The sequence below is a fragment of the Protopterus annectens genome, chromosome 14.part0 (assembly GCF_019279795.1).
Source record: "Protopterus annectens isolate FY-2018-M chromosome 14.part0, PAN1.0, whole genome shotgun sequence".
NCBI lineage: Eukaryota > Metazoa > Chordata > Ceratodontiformes > Protopteridae > Protopterus > Protopterus annectens.
The window spans coordinates 877,076,685-877,096,645 of record NC_056748.1 but is presented as its reverse complement, the minus strand read 5'-3'; the positions used below and the strand labels follow the sequence as shown (position 1 = coordinate 877,096,645).

General features: G+C 40.9%; 1 protein-coding gene across 5 annotated transcripts in view; it reads right to left on the bottom strand.

Moving 5' to 3' along the window:
* TBC1D12 (TBC1 domain family member 12) overlaps positions 1–19,961 on the bottom strand; it is a 1,516,811-nt gene that overhangs the window by 316,274 nt on the left and 1,180,576 nt on the right. For all 5 annotated transcript variants that reach the window (XM_044056656.1, XM_044056658.1, XM_044056657.1 and 2 more), the window contains one exon: positions 15,451–15,522. In XM_044056656.1, the coding sequence (XP_043912591.1) occupies positions 15,451–15,522 (72 nt within the window). The remainder of the gene's footprint in view (positions 1–15,450; positions 15,523–19,961) is intronic.

Sequence of the window (19,961 nt, the reverse complement as noted above, 5' to 3'; positions counted from 1 at the left end):
AGCGCCTTTTTTAACTCTGAAAAAGAGACAGAGCTAATCTGTTTTCCTGAAATGTTTGGTCGTGTCTAAATAGAACTGAAGTTGTCTGTGAACATCACGTTTGTGCAGCATATGTTCCATCTTATTAGTGTTATTTAGGGAAAAAACACAGGCAATTCAATAGAGTGGTTGAGATTTGTCTCTAAGCAAACTTTAGGTAAGAATGAAGGATTCATGCTGAGTGAGACTCTATCATTAAGGAAAATCAAATAAGGGGGTTTAATGGAGAAGACCTGTAACTTTGAAACCCTCTGAGCAGAAGTAATAGCTATTAAAAATATGGTTTTCCATAATAGATATTTCAAGTCACAAGATATGTCTGGTTCGAAGGGGGGCCGGACTATATGGGAAAGAACATCATTTAGGTTCCATGGCATAGCTTGAGTTTTGATGGGTGGTCTCAAATGGACAGTACCCTTGAGAAAATCTTTGGAGAGTCTATGTGACATAATATTAGACCCCTGGTCACCTAGATGAAAGTCAGCAATCGCTGCCAATTGAACTCTGATGGTTGCTACCGCTGCCCCTTCATTGAAAAGTTTAGTCAAAAACTACAGTGTCAGAAAAATATGTATTAATGTATGTGTTTAGTGCTTATTAGAAGCAAAAAGGGTTAACACATTTCATTCTATTTTATGTACAGCTTAGTTTTGTATGAAACTACAAGATGCCTTCTGAAACTGCAAGATGCTCTCTGATCTAGTATTTGCTAGCACAGCAAAATTCATGTTCATGTTTTTTGCTACTGTTGCAAAAATTCTGGTTAGGGAAATTATTCCTAGATTTGGCATACCAGAAAAGATCTACAGTGACAATGGCACACACTTTGTAAATCAAACTATACAACAGTTGAGCTGATATTTCGGAATTTCTTTGAAAAACCATTGTGCATATCATCCACAATCTGCAGGACTAGTAGAGAGGCATAATGGGGTTTTGAAAAGTAAACTTAGGAAGTTAATTAGTGAGACACAAAAAAATTGGGTGTACTGCCTGCCTCTGGCACTGTTGAGCATGAGAACTGTTCCAAATGCAAAGGGGTTAACTCCTTTTGAAAAATTATTTGGGAGGGCATATTATATACCTCAGTGGAAACCTCTCATGCCTGCAGACCAGGAGGCCGACAGTTCACTCGCAGAATATATGAGATGACTTCTAAGTAATAAACAACTTTTGCAGTTAAATTCTATTTCAGATAAAGAACAAACCAGACCATCGGAAGCAGCAGTAGTCCAAGGCACCTGGTTCTGGGTGAAGACCATGAAGAAAAAGTATTGGACGTCACCGAAGTGGGAAGGGCCATACCAAGTGCTACTGTCAACACCCACTGCAGTCAAGATCGCAAAGTGAGCATCCTGGATTCATCTGACACACTGTAAACTGGTTAAAAACTTTGAACTGGACAAAAAACTTGTTACTGTTACACAACAAGAACAAAATGACCAGATATGGAGCAAATAGGAATGCAGAACAACCTCAGAAGTATTGCATGATCATTCTGTTAACTATACTGATAACAATAATCTTTTTGCTGTGGCCTTTCCTTTTTCCAGCCACATGAGCTGAACTGAATAAACGTGATGTTACTCATAGACTGGCATCCAAACTTTAACACTTGCCAAGCAATCAAACGTGTATGCTGAGACTTTTAATGTTTCAAATTGTTGGGTTTGTACAGCTATACCAACAGCATATGGGGGATTATTAATGACTGCTGTCCCCCTAGGGGTCAATGAGACCTGGGAAAATTTGATTTTTGATACTACGACTGTAAAATCACAAGCCAAAATAGCATTGTACCTGCCTGTTACACAAAAGGGAATTGTGTGCTTTTACAAAAATGATACTGTTCAGGTGAGTTGGAGCAATTGTAATGTGACTGTTCCTTACAAATGTTATACCAAAGCTAATAATGCAGGTTCTATTTGTGATACAAACTATGACTCATTTCTTGAATCAATGCACAAAACAGTTAATGAAGTACAACATAATCCTGTTCTTTTTAAGCAACTATCTATCATTGATAGAAAAATGTTTCATGCAGGGCAAGTATATATTAATACTAAAGTAGAGGATTATTATTTTGTGTGTGGGAAAAAAGCATACAAATAGTTACCTGAGAATTGGTCCGGCAGTTGTTTTTTGGGTTACCTGGTTCCGGCCATACGACACACTGCAGTTTTGCCTCGAGGAAGAATTTGAAATGTCAGAGAAGTCACCAAGAAACCTGGAAATCCAATCAAAAAACCTGAGAATCCAGTGGGACGAATCGAAGCAGGCTGGATAAACCATAACTCCGTAAAAAACAAAGATAAACTGACACACATGGACTTGAGTGACACTATTATATCATGGGCAGGTATACCTCCTGCATATGGCACAGTAAAATCGATTTGGGAGCTGAGAAAACTGTCCAAACTTCTCGAAGTAATGAGCAATGCAACTTTATCTGCTCTTGAATTAGTAACTGATGAACTGAAAGCTATGAGAACTGTGGTGCTTCAAAACCGCATGGCTCTCGACTTCACCCTATCGGCGAAAGGCGGTACTTGCGCTTTAATAAAAGAGTAGTGCTGTTCGTATATTCTTGACAACCAGCATGAGATAGACGATCACCTTAGGGTAATTCAGCAAGTGTCGGCCATGACCAAACCAGGCCCAAACCCACTGACGGATTTTTTCCAGAACTTGTTTGGGGGGTGGGGTACCATCCTAATGAACATCCTGATTGCCATTTGTGTGGGATTACGCCTATTAGGAGTGTGCGTTTGTTGTGGTATTCCCTGCATGAAAAGATTAATTAAAGATTTTATAGACATATCAGTTTCTGAGACTTTGTATCAAAGTACAGAATTTGAAGAACTGTTAAAAAAAATGAAACACTTTCATAAGTTTAAACTGAATGACTCTCTTAAGTGCAAATCCTGAACGGAAGAGGTTAGGAGAAGAAGCGAACTGTTTATGCTTTTGAAAATAGAATAAAAAGTATTAACAGGGGGGAAATGTCAGAAAAATATGTATTAATGTATGTGTTTAGTGCTTATTAGAAGCAAAAAGGGTTAACACATTTCATTCTATTTTATGTACAGCTTAGTTTTGTATGAAACTACGAGATGCTTTCTGAAACTGCAAGATGCTCTCTGACCTAGTATTTGCTAGCACAGCAAAATTCATGTTTATGCCTTTTGGAAATTTACTGAGAAGCAGGTGAGATTATCTGCTAGGTCAGGAAAATAATGAATAGAACAATACTGTTTTCTATAACGTTATTGAACTGGAACAATCAGCTCTGTTCGTGTTATGAGAACATGCACAGCTACAGAAAAAGATAGATACAGTTGAACACCGACTGCTTGAAGAAATGAACTATAATCTGTACTTGCTTTGTGCTCGAATTAGCCATAGTACCTTGAATGGTAACATCACATAGTGAGAAGCTGTATCTAACCGGTGGTCTCCAAGGCCAAGTTATTTTTCTTAGGAAGTTTTTTTATAAACTTGATAGTGTCAGCAGAAAATCATGGACAAACAGCTGCTATGAAATAATACTGTAAGAACTTGTGATTTGTTACCTCAACTTAGTAGGCAATGTCTTGTAAGAAATGTATAAGAATGGCTTCACTTCCTGATTCTAGTTAGACAAACTCTGTATTAGCACGTGTTTGTCTCCTTGCTGCAAGAATTAAAGTGCCTTAACCTGAACCTGCCGTGTATTGATCTTTTTGAAGTTGTTTTTTCCTTTGACATACAGAATGGATGAAATTGAAGCCAGGTACAGATCAATATTGTTCTGAAGCTCCCATATAGAAAACCTTTTCCATTTACTAAGATACAACTTCCTGGCAGATGATTTATGAGAGGATGTTAAAATATATTGAGCCGCAGCTGACAGATTGTGAATCCTGGCTATGTTTGGAATTGGAGCAGCCAAGCTGTTAGTTTGAGGACTGAAGAGAAGGGTGGAAAGCCCCCGATGAATAAGTCAGGAGAGATCTGGCACTGGTTCCAGAATTCAAGGTTCTTCCAACAGATGAGGCTGAAGGAAGGGGAACCAAATTTTACGAGGCCAATAAAGGGCTATTAGAATGATGGTCTTTCCCAGAGCCTTGGCTTTCTGTAAAACTTTTGGTATCGGAGGGTAAGAAAGGAAGGCATAAAGGAGACCTAGGGGCCAATTGTGTACAAGTGCATCCCTTGGGGCATCCCCCGGAGGGGGTTAGGGCAAAGTAGCTGCTGCATTTCATGTTTGTTGGAGTTGAAAAGAAATCGCAGCAAGGCTGTCCCCATCTGCAGAATATCCGTTCCACTACTTCTTTTTTTAAAGACCACTCGTGAGGCAATAGAATTGCCCTGCTCAGCTTGTCTTTTATCACATTGGATCTCCCCAGGATGTGCGTTGCTATCAGAAAGCGCTGGGTGGAAGTTGCCCATTACCATACTCTCAGGGCCTCTCAACATAGGGGATAAAATCTGGTTCCTCCTTGTTTGTTTATGTACCAGACCACTGACATATTGTCTGAATTGCAATAGTTCCCAGAGGGAGAGACTCTTGAAAGGAGTGCAAAGTTAGAAGTATCGTTCTCATCTCCAGAACAGTGATATGCAGGTGAGTCTCGTATATGTTCCATTTGCCTTGGGCTGTTCTTCCCTGATAATGCCCCCCCATCAGGGAGGCATCCGTGGTCACCGTGGCTATGGGAGTAGAAGAAAGGGGCAACCTAGAGTTACTTGGCAAGATGTCAGCTACCACTGAAGGTCCTTCTTGTAGGAATTCATTATCAGGATTTTGTGTGACATTGGGAGTTCTTGAAAAGACCAGTGCATGAACAGGAGCCATTGTAGTACACGCATATGCATCCGACCCAAAGGAATCGCAATGATCGCTGCCACCATTGTCCCTAGTAATTTCAGTACCATTGAAACAGGGGCTTTTTCTCTCGGGAGCAGGTCCAGAACCTGATTTTGTAGAACACAAACTCTTTCTGGTGGAAGGTTTAAGGTCTGCTCCTATAAAAACGGTATGTTGCAATGGCGACAAGGCAGACTTTTCTGAATTTATAGTAATTCCCAACCAACTGCAGAGGTTCAAAGTTGTGTCCCTTGCTTGTATAAGTTGATACCTAGTAGTGGCAGAGAGGAGCCAGTCGTCTAGATATGGAAACACACGGAATCCGAAACGTCTCAAATGAGCCGTGACTACTACCATGCATTTGGTGAACACTCTGGGGGCTGTAGTGAGACTAAAGGGCAGAGCACAAAATTGATAACTGGCTCCTAGGCAGAAGCGCAGATGATCTCTGGATGACCTGTCCATTTTTATCTGATAGTACACATCCTGGAGATCTATCGAGCACATCTAACTCGCTTTCCCTAAAAAGGGAAGAATTGACTGTAGCGTGACCATCTGGAATTTTGTCTTTCTTACTAATTTGTTTAGTCTGCTGAGATCCAAAATGGGCCTCCAGTCCCCTGTTTTCTTTGGAACTAAAAAGAACCTTGAGTAAGTTCCGGATCCTCTTTGATCTGCTGGGTCTGGTTGGATGACTCTTTTTTCCAGCAACCTTTGAATCTCTGAGGCTGCTTGTTCCCTGTGACTGGGTGGAATGTCCGGGATCTTCCTTATAGGGGGGGGGGATGGCAAAGGGAATTGAGTATCCTCTGGATATGATGCTTTGTACCTAGCTGTCTTTTGTTATTTTTAGCCAGGTGTCTAGATACAAAGAGAAGCATCCCCCGACTGCCTCCAGAGATGGACAGGTGGGCCTCCTCTCAGGGCAGCTGATAGGGCTTCCCAAAGACCTGGTCTCTGTCACCCTGGTTCTGCAGACCCCCTCTGCTGCGTGGGTGGCATCTTCCATTGTTACCCCCTCCTCTGCCTCTAGAGGGGGGTTCACCATGAGTGTCTTGGAAAGCTCCTTGAGTTGTATGGAACCACATCTTCCCTCCCTTCTGACCTTTGGAGTAAGGTCTGGTAGGGGTGGAAAAGTGGACTCCAATGGCAGAGAGAGTCTTTACGTACTGTTGACTCCTGGTAAGCATTTCCTTCACTTTGGGTCCAAAAAGGGACAAGCCATCGAAAGGGGTGTTAATAAAGGATGACTTAAAGGGCTCCACAAAGGAACATAAGCGCATCCAGGAATGTCTCCTAAGAGCAATTCCTGTCCCAGCTGCCCTACTCGTTCCATCAGCTGCATAGGAGACCAGACGCATGGAAGAGTTTACAAGAGAATTTAAGGTAGTGAGCTATGAAGTTACTTTCTCTGAGACCCCCACAGCTACTGAGCCCTGTAGAGTATCTCTTAGTTCTTTCAGGAGATCCCTTTGCAACACTGTGAAGTGTGATAGTTCAGTGATTGCAGAGCAAAAGTCGCTGAACTAAACATGTGCTTACCATATCTGTCCATGATCCTAGAATCCTTATTAGGAGGCTGGACAGACGTAGAAGTTTCTAACAGTTCCTTCTTGGTGGCCGCCGCCGCCGCCACCACCATAGCATCAATGAGCACTCCATTGGTCAGGAAGGTCTTGCCCTGGGGTGGGGGTGGGGGGTTATAAATTTATTAGGCCTACTACGGACAGGCTGCATGGTATCCGGGGACTCCCACGCCCTTTGAGAAATTAGCTCAATCAGCTCATCAAAGGGTGCAGACACCCAAGAGGTGGAAGGCTGAGTCCCAAAAGCCTTCAGGAGCACTGACTCATCATCAGCAGGGTTAAGGGACATCCAGCCACCCCTCTGGTTAAGAATTTTCAGGATATCTGTGAAGTAGATATCCTCCAAGGGGGATTGTGGGGACTCTTCTAACTCATCAAAGTCAGTGAACAAAGTGACGGATTCCTGTGAGGAGTCTAGATGCTTCCTCTTGCAAAGTTTCTTCCTGGGAACCTCTTCAGTGGGAGCTTCTGGAGAGGTCTCAGAAGAGCACGGCTCACCTAATGGGGCTTCCTGAGGCTCAGTCTCTATGCTTTAGAGGGATGTGTGATGAAGAGGTAGACATGGGTGCTCTGGCAGAAGGAGCTACTGGTTCTGATGGTGTGGTTGTTGGCACGGACAACACCCTCCTCCTAGCATTGAAAGCACCTTGGTCCTGACGCAAAGAAACTCCCGGATCTAAAGATATGGAAGATTCCCTTGGCGCCAGAACAAAGGGCTCCAAGCTCGAGGTTGGAGCCAAACTCACCTGAGCCGAGGCCCCGAGAGGCAAAGTCAGAACCGAAAAATTGGTCCGACTATCCTCCCCGGACCCAACCGGTGAGCGTCGTCTCCTAAACCCTTCAGACGGCACCGAAGATGTCAGGGTTGTCGGGACTGACAAGCCTGAAGTAGGCATTGGACCCGAAAGCTCCACAATCATCAGCTCTGAGCACTTCGGCTCCAAATCTTCGAGACAGATCGGAGGAGGAACAGAAGACAATGGGGGGATTTTGTTGGTTCTGAAGTCCCAGGGATCTGCCCTGATAAAAGTTTGGCAAGCGCCAGTGTCTGCAGAAGCCGCTGCACCACACGATCCACATCGTCATTTGAGAGTCTTGAGGATGGGAAGAAGCTATGGAAGAGGTCACTGACTGAAGGATTGGAGACTTTAAAGTAGGCGACACCGGCTCCAGTATCAGGGACCAGCTCCTACAAATAGTAACAAACTCCGGTTCCAAAAGCAATGCAGCCGAGGTAGAAGTCTCAATCAGTTTTGAGGTCGATAAACCCCTTTTTGGCTCTGACCCAGAAGAAGACTTAGAAGACAAGGCCTTTGAAGATTTTGATGTCTTGCCCAGTGGTTTGTCCTTATTCAATGATTCCTGAAAGGAAGACTTTAGCAATCCCCTAGCTATTAACTTACTCTTACGTTCATGAAGAGCACGAGAGCTAAATGAATGACAAATGGGACATTCTCCTGGAGGTGAACTTCACCTAAACAATAGACACATTCTGTGTGGCCCTCTGTTATTGACATTTTTTGTCCACATTTAAGACATCCTGACTTAGCCTTCTCTTATTGGGACATTGCAGAACTATACAACATCTAGCTACGTTTGAAGTATAATACAACACCGTAATAAAACTATAGACCTCTCGAAGAATATACTGTTTAAAGAAGGAAACACACAGTATTATATTATAGCCCTAATAAAAACAGAGCCCTAACTTCTACAATATATGCAAACACACACTAAGAAGAATATGGAACTACTGGCCATAAAACTTGGGCCTAGGTTCAACTAGTCTTAAAATCTCTAAAACAAACACTGCCAGCACCACAATCTCAAACAGTCTTTTATTATAGAGCACAGAAAAAATAAAAAATAATAAAAAAATGAACACGGATTGAGCGCTTTCTTCCCTTCCACAGGGATTTCATCAGAATCAGTAATCCACCATTTGTTTAGTCATTATATAGTTCCCCCATTAATAACTAATTAGTTACTTTTTTACTTAAAGCTACATTAAATATGTGTAAGGAAACCTTCTTGCATGTGTCAAACTATAAAACTATAAACTAAAGAATTTGTAGTTAGCCTTAAAATCTAGCAGGCTTAAGACATACTAGGGTAGGGAGAAAAGAAATATCCAGTCAACCCTCTGATTTAAACAGGTTGTTAGTCTAAGGAAGACAGATGAAAAAACAGCCTAAAAAACACGGCCACAAACAACTAGTAAAAAGTACAGTTTTGTACCTACCATAAATGTAGATGTTCGAGTACTCATACAGCTGCAGTCATAACAGATGGGTTATCCTGCCGTCAGGCGGGTCCTCAATTCCAAAGTCTAGGTTGTCGTCGCTTCTTCCCTGACGTCAGGGGTATAAAAGAGGCAGCCGACACCATTTTCTTCAGTTTTTCTTGCCCCAGATGTCAGGTGCCCCCAGAAGGAAGGCAAACATAATGTTATGCAAAGATGCAATGTTGATAAATCAAAAACATTAGTTGCAAGCAAATACACCATAAAAGAATACCCCAAAAAGGTTATATGAAAAGTGTTTGTCATAAGGCCTGTCCTAAGAGGGGTTGGAGGGAGGGAAACCTGGACTGCAGCTGTATGAGCACTCAAACATCTACATTTATGGTAGGTACAAAACTGTACTATGTTCATCGTGCATACAGCTGCAGTCATAACAGATGGGTAGAATCCCAAAGCTAAGTAAGGGTGGTAGGTACTAAGTGGAACTAGGAGGGGCTAGGATGCCCTGCAGGACTAATGTGGCAAAGCCCGCTCAAGATTTTGAGTATAGTGGGAGGTGATAGTGCTTGGAGAAAGTGTGCACTGAACTCCAGGTGGCTGCTTCCAAAATGTCCTTGGTAGGGACACCCCTGAAGAAGGCTGCAGAGGTAGCTGTGGCTCTGGTGGAGTGGGATCTGATGCATGCAGGCACAGTTTTTCCATGAAATGAGTAACAAAAGCGTATGCAGTGGGCTATCCATTTTGAAATTGTCTGTTTGGAAATAGCCTTTCCCTGAGCACCTACAGCATAGGACACAAAGAGTTGCTCAGATTTCCTGAATGGCTTTGTTCTGTCCAAGTAGTAACGTAGTTGTCTGTGAATGTCCAAGTAATGTAGTAGTCTTTCCCCTTTGTTTTGTGGATTAGGATAAAAGGTAGGTAAGTGGATAGTCTGATTCAAAGCTACACTGGATACTACCTTTGGCATAAAGGTAGGATTGGTTAAGGAAACTCTGTCCTGATGGAAAATGATGAATGGTTGCACAGCCATGAGGGCCTGTAGCTCCGAAACCCTGCGTGCTGAGGTGATAGCCAGAAGAAAGGCTGTTTTCCATGACAAATACTGTAACTCTGTTGAAGAAGCTGGCTCGAAGGGAGGAAGGGTCAGCTTTTCCAATACGTAGTTGAGGTCCCAAGCAGGGACTGGTGGTTTCCTTGGGGGTTTTAAATTCTTTGCCCCTCTGAGGAACTGCCTTAAGAGAGGGTGAGAGAATAATGGAGGATCTGTGTTGTATTGTGCAGAAATGGCTGAAGCGTGGATCTTGATGGAGGAGAAGGAAAGTCCATTGTTTAACATCTCAGCTAGGTACTGTAAAATTTTAAAAATATTTATTACCCAAGGATTCTGTCCCTTTTCGAGATTCCAGGCATAAAATCGTTTCCATTTGGCGGAGTAAGCCTTTCTAGTGGAAGGTCTTCTGGCCTCCAAGATGACATCCTGCACCTCCTTGGAGAGGAGAAACTGTTGGGCAATCAAGGAATTCTCCATGCAGCTAGATTTAGAGTTTTGAGATGGCTGTGAAGGGTTTTGTAGTTGTGCTGGGACAACAGAAGAGGGTCTAGAGGTAGGATCCATGGTGGGAAGTGTGTCAGGCTCCTCAGGAGTGGATACCAGTGTTGTCTTGGCCAGTCTGGAGCGATGAGAATCATTTTCGGCCTCTCTGCTCTGGCTTTTAATAGAACTTTGTGCAGCAGAGGAAGTGGCAGGAAGGCATAGACTGTCAATGTTGCCCAATTGAAGGAAAGTGCGTCCACTTTCCAGGCCTGTGGATGATAGGTCCTTGAACAAAATTTTTTCAACTGGCAATTTCTGTGGGTAGCAAAGAGATCTATGTCTGGCTGTCCCCATGCCTGAGTTATCTTTGTGAAAAGTTGAGGATGCAACTTCCATTTGTGTGGATCTGTCATATTTCTGCTTAGGTTGTCTGCCAGTGTGTTTTCCTTCCCTGGCAGGAATTGTGCCTCCAGTTGAATTTGTAATTCCAGTGCTGTGTTCCATAGGGTCATGGCTTGCCTGCACAGGGGGTATGAATGAGTTCCTCCCTGTTTGTTTATGTACCACATCACTGTGGTGTTGTCTGTCCTTATCAATAGCTGGCCTGGATGCAATAGGTCTTTGAAGGTCATAATAGCCTTTTGCATGGCTAGCATTTCCTTTTGGTTGATGTGGAGGTGCTTCGGGTCCATTTTCCCTGAATGCACTGATCTGTCATGTGTGCTCCCCAGGCGTAGTCTGAGGCGTCTGTTGTGATGATATGAGTTGCTTGAGGTACACAGAAAGGAAGACCTGTGTTTCTTTGGCAAGCTTGAGTCCACCACAAAAATTCCTTTTGAAGGCATGGAATGAGTAGGATAATTGTTTCCAGGCTGTGGCTGTGATGAGACCATAGGTTTTTCAGGTACCACTGAAGTTTCCTCATATGCAGCTTTGCACATGCGATTAGTAGGATGCAAGATGCCATGAATCCCAGAGCCTGCAGGATTTTCCTTGCAGTTAGCCTGGTGTAAGTTGCCATTTTTCTGAAGTATTGAGACAGTTGCCCTTGATTGTCTGGCGTGAGGTAGGCCATCTGGGTGGTTGTATCCAAGCTGGCACCCAGGAAAATTATTTGTTGAGAGGGTATTAGTTTTGATTTCTTTTTGTTGACTGTGTATCCCAGGAAGTTCAACAGTTTTATTACAAACGCCAGGTGCTGCAGTAGTATGTCCTTGCTGTCTGCTTGGATCAGGCAGTCGTCCAGATATGGGTAGATTTGTATCCCTTGTAGTCTGCAGAAGGCAATTACTGATGCCAGGCATTTCGTGAACACTCTGGGCGCAGTAGATAAGCCAAAGGGCAATACAGAGAATTGGTAATGGGTTGAACCTGCAAGAAATCTGAGGTATCTTCTGCAATCTTGTCTGATAGGGACATGCAGGTATGCCTCCTTGAGGTCCAATGTTACCAGCCAAGACTCCTTGCCCAGTATGGGAAGAAGCTGCTGTAATGTGAGCATCTAGAATTTTGGCACCTGTAGATATGTGTTTAGGATGGACAGGTCTAAGATAGGTCTCCAATCTTTGTCTTTCCTCGGTATCAGGAATAGTCTGGAATAAAACCCTTGACCTTGTTCTTTTGCAGGTACCTCTTGAATTGCTTTCATGTCTATGAGAGCTGAAAGTTGTTTTTGTGCCTCCGCCCTTTGATTTTGTGGCAAAAGGGTGTGAGAGTGGAACCTGTAGCCTCTGTCTATAATGTCCAGAATCCATTTGTCTTTTGTAACAATATGCCAATTTTTTGAGAATAATATCAATTTTCCACCCAAAGGTGCTGCCATTAAAGCTTTGCTTGGCAGCTGTAGGGGGAAGTCATTGTGTCTGTTTTCTAAAAGATTATCTATCTTCTCCACCTCTTGGGGTTGGTGCTTGCCACTGTCTGGCTCTGAAGGATCCCTGAGGTTGCCCTCTGCCCCTTGGGCACCTGTATCTGACCCTTTGAGGTCTGTCCGTGGCTGGAAAGGACCAATTTTTTGAAGGCCAGTTTCTGCTGAAACGTGGAGGCTGTACCTGCAGGAAATCTTTCACTGTTTGCATTGATTTCACTTTTTCCTCTATTTTCTTTAGCACCTCCTCAGCTTTAACACCAAACAATACATCTTTTTGAAGAGGTGCAACTAATAATTTAGCTTTGACATGATCTGGTAAGGTTTGCTCTTTGAGCCAAGCATGCCTACGTATAACAGATCCCGTAACAGCAGCTCTACATGAGCCCTCTAAAGCATCAAAACCACACTGCAAGGTATGTTTACCCACTTGCTCTGCACCATGCAACAAATCCTGCAACTCTTTTAAATCTGGTTGTTCTGGTTGTGTCATCTTGCTTTTCAGCTGAGATATCAAAAACTGTTGATACTTTAACATATGGAACTGACAGTTTAATGCCCTCATGGTTAAAGTGGCTGAGGTGTACACCTTTTTCCCCCATCTTTCTAAAGCTCTGGAATCTCTCTCTGAAGGTAATGGATTTTTAGCAGTAGAGGCCTTAATTCCCTTGGGACCCTGTGAAATTGTTTCTGGGTCAGCAGAATGGCTTTTATATAGGAACTGGTGAGAATCAGGAACCCGGTAATATCTGTCTGGTTTAACAGGAGCTGGAGGCAAAGAATCAGGATTAAGGCTGGCTTCTGTGTACACATCATCCAATATATCTAAAACAGGAGGAATAGCCAGAGGCCTATGCTGGGGGAGCAGAAGAAATTCCCTGAGCCTTTTCTTGGAATCTGAGTAATCTTGGCCTTCCCAGTGAAAGTGCTCCCTCAATGTATGCAGGGCTTCCCCAAAAGAGAAGTCCTCAGGGGAATAGACTCCTCTGCATCAGAGTCTTCAAATGGAGAATATGCATAATCCTGGTCTTCAGATAGTTCTGAGGTAATAGAAGCTTGATATGAGGAAGGGTAGTCTTCCTCTAATCTGGGTCTTTGTGAGAACCCCTGATAAGAGTAATCAAATCCTCAGCCATTTTAAGCATCTGTTTTTTAGGCATGGTGCCTTGAGAGGGGGTCTGAGGAACCTGTTTTTTGGTTTTCATGGCTGCTTTAGATTTAGTGAAGGCTTTAATAGAGAAGGAGGAAGGCCTGAAGACCCCTTGAGAAATGGCAGGCCTGTCTAAATTCTGAGTTTCCCCGCCAAGAGTGGCGTTGGGATCTGTAGTAGGAATGGGGGCCGAGGAGCCTGCGACCTCAGGTACTGAAGACACCGGTAATGCATTGTCATCGGTACTACCCAGGGGCTGCGTAGGTGCCTCGCTGAGTACCGGAGAGCCGGTAGTCGGCCTTAGCGTGGTTTCAGTAGGTGGTGCGGACCTCGTATTTCGGTTCTTATCTTTGCGTTTTTTGCTCAAAACTGGAGTCGGAGTATCCGACGACATAATATAATTAAATTTTTTGCCAAAAAAGTGAAGGGCGAACTCCGCCCGATGCTTAACAGTGCGCTTATTGAATCTAGCACAAAAACGGCAGGCCGAGACGTCGTGGTCTGGGCCTAGGCAAGGTATACAGAAAGAGTGGAAATCCTTATGTGGTATTTGCTTCCCACATGAAATGCAATTATTAACTCTGTCTGACATCGGTCTGAGGCAAGAAAAGTTTCCCCAACGGGGTACTTAGCTTTCAAGAAGACTTCGGCTGAAATACTTTTGTAAATCTCAGAAGCTGGCCGACTGGCACTTGCGAACTGCTTCTGCTTTGGGCACCGCGCGGCAAGAAAGACTGAAGAAAATGACGTCAGGGAAGAAGCGACGACAACCGACGCCGGACCTAGACTTTGGAATTTGGCCGATTGAGGACCCGCCTGACGGCAGGATAACCCATCTGTTATGACTGCAGCTGTATGCACGATGAACATCACACACACTCTACTTATTCCTAATTATCTATATTAGCAAGGTAAAGAAAACTTAACTAACTACAAAAATTAACTATCAAAGCTAAATTATCACTTTTCAAATGAAGTAGTAAAGTTTCACTGGCCAGAGCTGTCGAAGCACTACCAATCTGTTGCAGTGGCAAACAAGATCTGAGGGAAGCACAAGGTGCATCATGGGATAGGGAGTTGGCTGTGAGCTGAAGACCTCGAGCTTTTGCAGTTGGCCAAGTCGGAGCCGAGGATCGGCTCTGAACCCATCAGTAAGAATGATCGGCGAGTTAGAACAACTTCACATTTTACTTTTTCCCCACTGTAGTGCGATCTCAGAGTTGGTATATTTAATTTATGGGGGTGTGAGGCATGCAGGGGGGCTTGCCCCCCACCGCAGAAACGTAGTAAAAAGTGTGTTTTTTCATTTGGTGGTGTGATAGGTGGAGGGAATGTTATTAATATTTGCTTTGTAGTTTTTGATGTTGTGAGATTCGATGTTATGAGTTTTAGATGCTTTGAATTTTCAAGCTTATGGTCTCGCTGTTTTGAAATGAGATGTTATGAGTTTTCAACGTTTTGAAGTAGAACCATATATATATTATATTTAAAAAGGAGAAGAGTGTGGAGGATTCTCTTCCACATGGTGGGGGCATTTTTTCCTGCAACAATGCTTATTTTAACCTGTGCATGCACATTTTAGGTCCACTGTGTTTTTGATCACAACTGATCAAGGAGTTATTTTTCAAGTGATTACATGTTTGTCAGTTACAGGCAAAGCACTCATGTAACAAGCTATTTCTGACTTCTCCCATAAACATTTCTGTAATCTGACATTCCATCTCTAGAAATAACCATCAACCTTCAAGAAAACAAATACAGCAACTGGGAACTCTCAATGGACATGTGAGAAACAACACATTTTCTAAAGCTAGGTAAATTGAACAAAGTTATCAGAACAGGAAGTTCAAGTACTGTACTACACACACCTGATAAAAATGTACTACTAAAGCAAAAGTTCAGACAGCAACATATACAGCTTCCTTATACAGTTTTCTGGACTAATATTGTATGACAACCATTTTACGCAGTAAGTACACACCAAAGTTTAACCACAAAGAAAATTCTTTATGTACTGAAACACACTGTACTGGTTTCAAGATTCTGAGGATATACTGGCTAATAATGAGCTATGGTTTTACATTTTGAGTTGGAAAAAAACAAACAAAAAAAACAAGCTGTTCTACTAAGTTCCATTAAAACAGACATACTATTATTTTATATTTTCAAGAAATGCCACTTACATAACCAACATCAGGTCTGTAACATGTATATGCTCCTAAAACACTGTGTAACAGATCATGGTATGGGCCACCCTATAAAGACAAGAAAAAAATTGTCATAAAATACTTCTGCAAGGAAACACTATTATTGTGGTATACATTTTAAGAGTACATTTAATACTTCCTACTTGCTAAATTAAAATGAATAGAAACATTCTCAGATATGACTGTTTATAAATTCTACATCAAAAATAAAAATAAGGCATGCTCAAACACTATGATAAGCTGCTACACAACTTTATTACAGCACTTTCTCAAATGTGATGCACTGTTAGCATCATTACTGCTCAATTATCTACGCAATATAGTTTGTGGAGCTAGTGCTCTAAATTCAGATTCTAGCACTGGAAATCTGTTTTTGACTTAATTTAGGAGCTAAGATCAAATCATAGAATTCACATCTGCAGGGTTATAAGTAGTTCCTCTGCAAAATGGTTTAGTTATGATGCTTAATACTAATATTGCCTCCTGAAAGTCAATGCCATTAGGTAAAGCCTTTTGCCATGTTGCATGAGTACAATACTGTGAATTGCCTGACTAGGGATGAAGGGCTGATTTACTTCTGTACTTACAGATCACAATATGTCTGTAGTCCTTGTGTACCCTAGGATCGTTCAACTGAAGGATGACAATTTTTACCCTTAAAAAGCAGAGTGAGCTCCTACAAAATCAAGGGCTAGCTGATGGGGACAGTGAGCTGATCCCAGGGGAGTAGCCAAGAATTTACAAATTGTACACACTGGAGCCATTTTGTGCCCCTCCCATAAAAGGTATACATTGTACCAGATCACTGAAACACATTGTTACAATCATACTGCACCCCTAAACAAAATTACAGGCCATGAGTTGGCAGTGCAGTAAATTATACCTTTGGCCGCATCACATTGCCTGTCTTTTGTTTACAGTGCAACGTGTTTTTGTAAATCAGCTGAAAGACTTTACTTAAACGGTAATAGTCTGGTAAGCCTCTATGCCATTTCATGGTAGCCATTCACACCAGTACATCTGTGCAACATCACAGCAGCCAGTCCCAGAGGTGCACACCAGTGCCAGTGTTCAGCACCAACCCTGTTACATCATGACAACTACACCCACAGATCCACTCACACAAATAACAATATCAAATACTAACAATCCTTTGTGCTTTAACATGTCCAAAAAATAACATTCATCCTCTTCCCTCATGCAAGCTAGGCCAGCACATAGGGTATACTCTAATCCTATGGCTAAAATAACAACATTAAATTATCTAAGCCCACTACAATCATTACCGCTGAAATCAAGGAGTAACAAGACACACTAATTAAAGCTATATGATGAGTTCTAAAAGTTTACATGCAAAATTTCCAGTCCCTGAGTAACCTCAGCTGTCACTTACTCAAATGAATTTTACTCCAATCTAGGAAAGTGCAAACACATATACAAAATACATCTTGATGTATGCAACATTAAATAGCTATATAAAAATAAAGAAAAAAAACAATTAAGGCGTGTCATTAAACTTTACCACATTAGACTGTGTCAAAAAGTTCACTGAAAAGTTGAAAGTTACCATTAGAAATTAGTACTATCTGCCTGAGTCAATAATAGCTTAGGTGGATATAAAAGATTTAACATCACCTAACAAAAAGAGTAGGGGTCATTTATTTAAAAAAATACTTATTTACATCACATATATACAATTTACTTTATCTACAATATAAAATCTATTTACACATTTTACAAAAAAACTAACATCAAATATTTTTCCCTTAAAGATTAACTAACATTATATGACTCCCCCATTCTAACTTCCATAGCCAGAATCTTATTTTTTTTAACACTGTAGCTGAATTCCATTTTCAGTAAACATAATTTCCTTCACTCTTTGAATGCATATCAGCCATATTATACAAAACATTTTCTTAACTTTTTCAACATTGTTTCTACTTCTGTCCTTATAATATCCATATTCACATTATTTACATCCGTAAACCCTTCTAAATATTATAAATCTGTGATCTTCTACCATAATAATTTAATCCTTTTACATCCTAAAAAAACAGGTTTACTAGTTTTAAAAGCATTGCAATGCAAAAAGGTTCTATCTTTTTATTTTTCTAAGGCATGTTTTTTTTCACTGGAAGTGCTTTATAGTCAGTCTCTATAAGAAGTCATGACACCCCAGCATTTCTTTACATCTTCCCATTCTTGCCTATCTTTATACACATTTCCTTCCATAGATAAATACAAAAATAGTTATCCATAGTATTATTATACCATTGTTTCCTCTCATTTTCAATCTCATTCATTTTTACTTTCCACAGTAATATTTATCCTATTTATTTCATTATTAAAACATAATCTCTATTTTAAAATTCAAAAAGGTTCATCCTCACTACTTTATACTTAAATTTTAATCTGTGTTAATAATGAAGCATCATTATCCTTTAAACATTTTAATACATTTTAATACCTTATCCTTCTCTTTTTACATGCAAAATGCCTCTTTTAGGTGGGTTCAATCTAGATATCCAAATAAAGGAAAAAATAATGTTATAAACTTCCTCCTCAAATATTAACAGAATACTGAAAACACTTCCTAAATATGCAATTCTTGCAAATAATAGTGAATGAATCACGTATTTTCCTTAAATGATAGTTTAAATGTTTTCCAAAACATGCAAGTACTTTTAATCGTTTCTAATTTTTCTTTCCAAATCAGTTCTCTCTTTTCTTGTTTTCCAAAACTCATTCCAAGTACATTTATACTTGTCATATAAAACTGAATGCATCCTAGTATTCTTTTAAAGCCTTATTCTTGACTTTTCTCTTTATTTATAAAAAAATCCTATCACATGTAGATATTCTTGTAACTAATTTATCACTTTACTCATTCCTTTAATCTTTAAACCTACTGCATGCCCTGCTCTAGCATACACCCTTCCCTTCTTATACTCCCCACAGACCCCTAAGATCTGCACAACAAAATCAACTTTCTATTCACAAAACAAAACATCCCGCTGGCCAGTGTCCGCTATCCTATTCCCTAGCAAAAAAATGGAACTCTCTTCCCCCCTCACTAAGAATCTCCAATACCCTTGAACTCTTCAAATCCCAGCTCCATTCTCATCTCTCCCAAAATTGGAAATGTAATTGCTCTCTGCCCCCCTAATCCTAATAAACTCATTCCTACTTGTTCTTCATTAAATACTTCTTTACCTTGCTATTCTGCCCAACAGCTTCCCCTTGATATTTCTAACATAACTTATAAACCTTTAATGTATATAATGTAAATACTATACATAGCCTTCTTACTGTACTCTCCCTATATACTTCTTCCATCTAAACCTATATTACATTTGACTAACTAATGACTCTAACATTCTACAAATTGTGTCCAACACTCTTCTACTAACTTTACCCTCTTTCCTCCTTCTATTACCCCCTATTGCTTTTTTCTCACATATGTTCTTCTTTCTAATAAACAATTGCCTCTTGCTTCACTACTCAACCACCTCTCTCCCCTTCCTCCACTTTTAGGTATTTATTCCTACTACTCTGCATACTTTCCACTACCCGTCTTCGTTACCATGCATGTTCTTTATGAACTATCTTCAAGTCTCCTATACTGTACTTACTGCACTGTATCTTTTTGCTACATCTCTCTGTATCATCTTACAATTTTGTTTAAAATATTATATAACACTAGGATTTATTCATAACTGCATTTTACTGTGCTTTTTAGTGCATTTTTATTGTATTTTTATTGTATCTTTGTAATTTTGGAGCTTTTCTTTCCAGGCCTCCACTGAAAACTGTAACAAGAATAATATCGTCTGCATATTTTAACATAACTGGCATATTTATCCCTTCATTAGATACAGTGGATATAAAATGTTCACACACCCCTGTTAAAATGCCAGGTTTTTGTGATATAAAAAAATTATACCACAATAAATCATTTCAAAACTTTTCCCACCTTTAATTTGACCTATAACTTGTACAATTCAATTGAAAACAAACAAATCTGTTAGGGGAAAAAATATAAAAAAAATGTAAAAAGTACAATACGCTGGTTGCATAAGTGTGCACACTCAAACTAATATTTTGTGGAAGCACCTTTTGATTTAATTACAACATTTAGTCTTCTTGAGTAGGACTCTATCAGCATGGCACATCTTGACTTGGCAATATTTTCCCACTCTTCCTTGCAAAAGCACTCCAAATCTGTCAGATTGCAATCTTTTGTGCACAGCTCTCTTCAGGTCACCCCGCATTGGATTTAGGTCTGGGCTCTGGCTGGGCCATTCCAAAATTTTATTTTCTTCAGGTGAAGCCATTCTTTTGCTGATTTGGATGTATGTTTGTGGTCACTGCCATGTTGAAAGGTGAAATTCCTTTTCATCGTCAGCTTTCTAGCAGACATCTGAAGGTTTTGGGCCAAAAGTGACTGGTATTTGGAACTGTTCATAATTCCCTCCACCTTGACT